The 3,945-nt window shown below is 46.5% G+C and overlaps 1 protein-coding gene across 1 annotated transcript in view; it reads right to left on the reverse strand.

Annotated features, from left to right (window-relative positions):
- Positions 1–1,512: 1,512 nt before the first annotated feature.
- LOC119424223 (hydroxycarboxylic acid receptor 2-like) overlaps positions 1,513–3,945 on the reverse strand; it is a 4,082-nt gene continuing 1,649 nt past the window's right edge. The window contains exon 2 of the mRNA XM_037691705.1: positions 1,513–2,190. Within this exon, the coding sequence (XP_037547633.1) occupies positions 1,513–2,190 (678 nt within the window). The remainder of the gene's footprint in view (positions 2,191–3,945) is intronic.

The following is a 3,945-nucleotide window of genomic DNA, read 5'->3' on the forward strand; positions in this document are numbered from 1 at the left end:
ACCTGGACCTGGACCTATATCTGGACCTGGACCTATACCTGGACCTACCATTCTGTGTTTGTCTGTCTCTCCTTCCTGTCCTCTCAACCAGCCGGTCAAAGCAGATGGTCTCTTGTCCTGAGCTGGTTCTGCTGGAGGTTTCTTCCTGTTAAAGGGAGTTTTTCTTTCCACTGTCTCCACTGTGCTTGCTCAGGATGGGAGACTGCAACGAAGCCAAGATTCAACTTGTCTGCTGGATTCCTTAGATAGAGAACTTTACTAACTGGCTTTTATGTGAATGTTTCTGTAAAGTCCCTGAGACAACTTTGTTGTGATTTGGTGCTTTATAAATAAACTGAATTGAATTGAACACCGTGACATCATCAGGTCTCGAGAGCAGCAGCTGGATCAGGGAGGTCCAGACATCTTTTTCCACAGCCGCCTCTTCAGCTCTTCTGGAGGACTCCAAGGTGTTCCCAGACCAGCTGAGAGACATAGTCCCTCCAGAGTGTCCTGGGTCTTCCTCAGTGTCTCCTCCCTGTTGGACATGTCCAGAACACCTCCCTTTGGAGGTGTCCAGGGTCCATCTTTACCAGATGTCTGAACCTCCTCAACTCTCTCTCTCCTCTGGATGTGGAGGAGCAGCGGTTCTACTCCGAGTCTCCCCTGGAGGACTGAACTTCTCACCCTGTCTCTAAGGGAGAGTCTAGCTACCCTACAGAGGAAACTCCTTTAGACCTCCTGGATCCAGGATCTGGTTCTTTCTGTCACTGCCCAGAGTTCAGGACCAGAGGTGAAGGTAGGAACGAAGACCAAACTGTAAACAGAGAGCTTCTCCTTGCAGGTCAGCTTCCTCGATCACCACAACAGACCGGTACAAAGTCCACAATACTACAGAAGCGTTGCTAAAAACAGAAGGAAAATCCAACTAAGCTCAGTCTGTGTTGAGAAATCTCAGAGTTAGAGCCACTGTTGAAGATCATCTCATAAAGATTTCACATGAACCGTTAGTGCTCAGAGTCTGTGCAGAGGAAGACTCCCAGCTACTACCACACCAGTTCTTAGGACTAAACAGCAACGAGACTGAGGGACAGGACACAACCAGTGGTAAATACATTGTTACCCACCATCAAAGGATAGCAAGAACCACGATTAGTGGATCTCATCAAACACAAACCTGTAAAAACTCAGTAAATTTTACAATTGATTCAAGGTTTAGTGTGGTAGTGGCTGAGAGTCACCTCCAACACAGACTCTGAGGACTAACAGATCAGGAGATCTTGGTAAGAAACTGTGATGTGTAAGAAGGTGGGTGATGTGCATTCCTTAATGGATCTGATCTTGTTCAGATTTCTTCTGATAACGTCTCTTCAGTCCAATAGGACGTAAAGAGGACCCTAAAATACTAAAACCATTTTATGAACCGTTGAAGTTTAAAGTTATTTCATCTGCAGATCAGAAGTGAGAGCATCAACAGATGAAGTGAAACCTTGAACAGAGTCAGAAATCTAAAACCCGTTTGTGTTTGAGTTGTTAAATGGCCTCGCTGCCGCCGATGGACCTCAGTTCCTGCTGGGTGGTGGACTGACTTCCTGAGGAAGAGGCCGTCTTCTCGTCTTTGTCCCGCCTGCAGCGCAGGGCACGGGGCATCGCTCCCAACAGGGCCTTTCTGAACATGGAACTGGAGAAGACGTAGACCACCGGGTCCAGAGCCGAGTTCAGGAAGTTCAGACCCAAAGACACAATGGTGAGTTGGGTGAAGGTGTAGAAGGCGGCGCAGTCCCATGGGCGGAACGACTTGATGACCCAGACACCGATGGTGGTCACCGTGGTGGGCAGGAAACACACCAAGAACACGGCCACGATGGCAGCGCACATTCGCATGGCCTTGCGCACCTTTTCAGGTTTGCCCATCTGCCTCTGCTTCAGGAAGCAGGAGATCCGGACAGAGCAGAACAACAGCATGGCCATGGGGAGGATGAACTCCAGCACAGTCAGGATGCGGTGCATGCCCACCAGGACGATGATGGCACGGGATGCCTCTTTGTAGGAAGTGAAGAAGAAGCACTGGGTCCTGTCCTCTTTACCTTTGATGTGGCTGTAGGCCAGCATGGGAAGCCGGGGACTGATCACCAGCAGCCAGACGAGCACTGAGACCACCGCCGCCTGACGCTTGGTCATCTGGCTGAAGCGATTGTGAGGGTGGACCACCTGGAACAGGAAAACACTGATCATTAGTTTGGAGTTTAGTTCCATCTTTTTCAACTGGTTCCTGCTCAGCCTGGAAATAAAACTGATGCTGCAGGAAGCGATGAATAAAAACCAGACCTGAAACCAAACACAGCCGTGTTGAGAACATTTACTGTCTACTGATTTACTGTCTATTGATTTACTGTCTACTGATTTACTGTCTATTGATTTACTGTCTATTGATTTACTGTCTATTGATTTACTGTCTACTCCAACTGAGCCCTGAAAGACCCTTTAATTATATGACGGTGTTCCTTAGAGCAGGAATCCACTACCTTATTTAACTTATTATATTTTTAAATATTGGGTTGGATTACTTTTTGGGCAGCACGGTGGCACAACAGGTAGAGCTGCTGCCTCTCAGTGAGCAGGTCCCTGGTTCAAATCCCAGTCCGGGGGCCTTTCTGGGTGGAGTTTGCATGTTCTCTCCGTGGATGTGTGGGTTTTCTCCTGGTACTCCAGTTTCCTCCCACAGACCAAAAATATGCATGTTAGACTGATTGGTAACTCTAAATTGTCCCCAGGTGAGTGAATGGTTGTTTGTCTCGTTTATCTCTATGTGTCCCTGTGATGGACTTGAGACCTGTCCAGGGTGTCCCCCGCCCCTCGCACAGTGATTGCTGGACATGGGCACCGGCGACCCCCGTTATCCAAAATGGAATAAGCGGGTAAAGATAATGGATGGATGGATGGATTACTTTTAGAACCTGGACCCAATCAGATTGATTAGGTTCTGGTTCTTGAATCCCAGGAGCACCTTCTTTCTCTAGGACTGTGGACTGCTTGTGTCTTCAACAACCTGACTTGATGAAGCGTTAGTGCCGCTCTCAGGTTTGTATGGACACCATTGGCGTCAGAAGCATTTGTAATATGGGGGGACACATTGGTGGTGGTGGTGGTGGGGGGTCTGGGGGTCCTCCTCCAGAAAATTAAGAATGAAGTAGATGCCATTTCCTGCATTTCAGAGTATCTCAATGTGTTGTTAAACATCTGTCTTTACCTACATATGTGAACACTTGGTTCAACAACTTTGAGAGCATGACACAATGCTGCCCCCCCCCCACCCCCCCAGTGGTGCACAATAAATACGTGCTAGCTAAGATGCTACAGACATAGCACTCTACTTCTCTCTCGTATCCTAACCCTCCACCCCCCACTCCCCAGCAAGTGACCTTGGGAAAAACTGCATGTGGTGAGTTGTTGTAGGTAACCAGGAAAACCTGGAGTGGACTTTTAGTGGTTGGAGTGTTTCCTATTAATCAAGTGGAATGGATTTGTTCATGAAGAAACAGCGCTGGGTGAACTAATATTTCATGGTACATGTGGGGGAGGGGGGGGGCAAACTAGGGCTGCAACTAACGATTATTTCAATAATCGATTCATCGGCCGATTATTTTTTCGATTAATCGATGAATCGGCAAAAAAAACACAACGTTTTAATTTCCACCCCTTTATTCCAAAACTGAACATTTGACTGACATAGCAATTCACACAAAAAACAGGTTGCTATTTTACTATTCTGTTAGTAAAATATTGAATAATAAAAAATAAAAGTTAGTCAAATAGCTTAAAAAAATAAATGTACACAAAAATATATATATACAAATGTGTCTTTATACCTGCACAATATGTAGCTACTTTGTAAAATGTGTCATTGAGGGAAGAGTGTAACCTGGATTAAAAGTGTGGATTATTGAAACCTGGATTAAAAGTGTG

This window comes from Nematolebias whitei, chromosome 17 (genome assembly GCF_014905685.2).
Source record: "Nematolebias whitei isolate Nwh7 chromosome 17, NemWhi1, whole genome shotgun sequence".
NCBI lineage: Eukaryota > Metazoa > Chordata > Actinopteri > Cyprinodontiformes > Rivulidae > Nematolebias > Nematolebias whitei.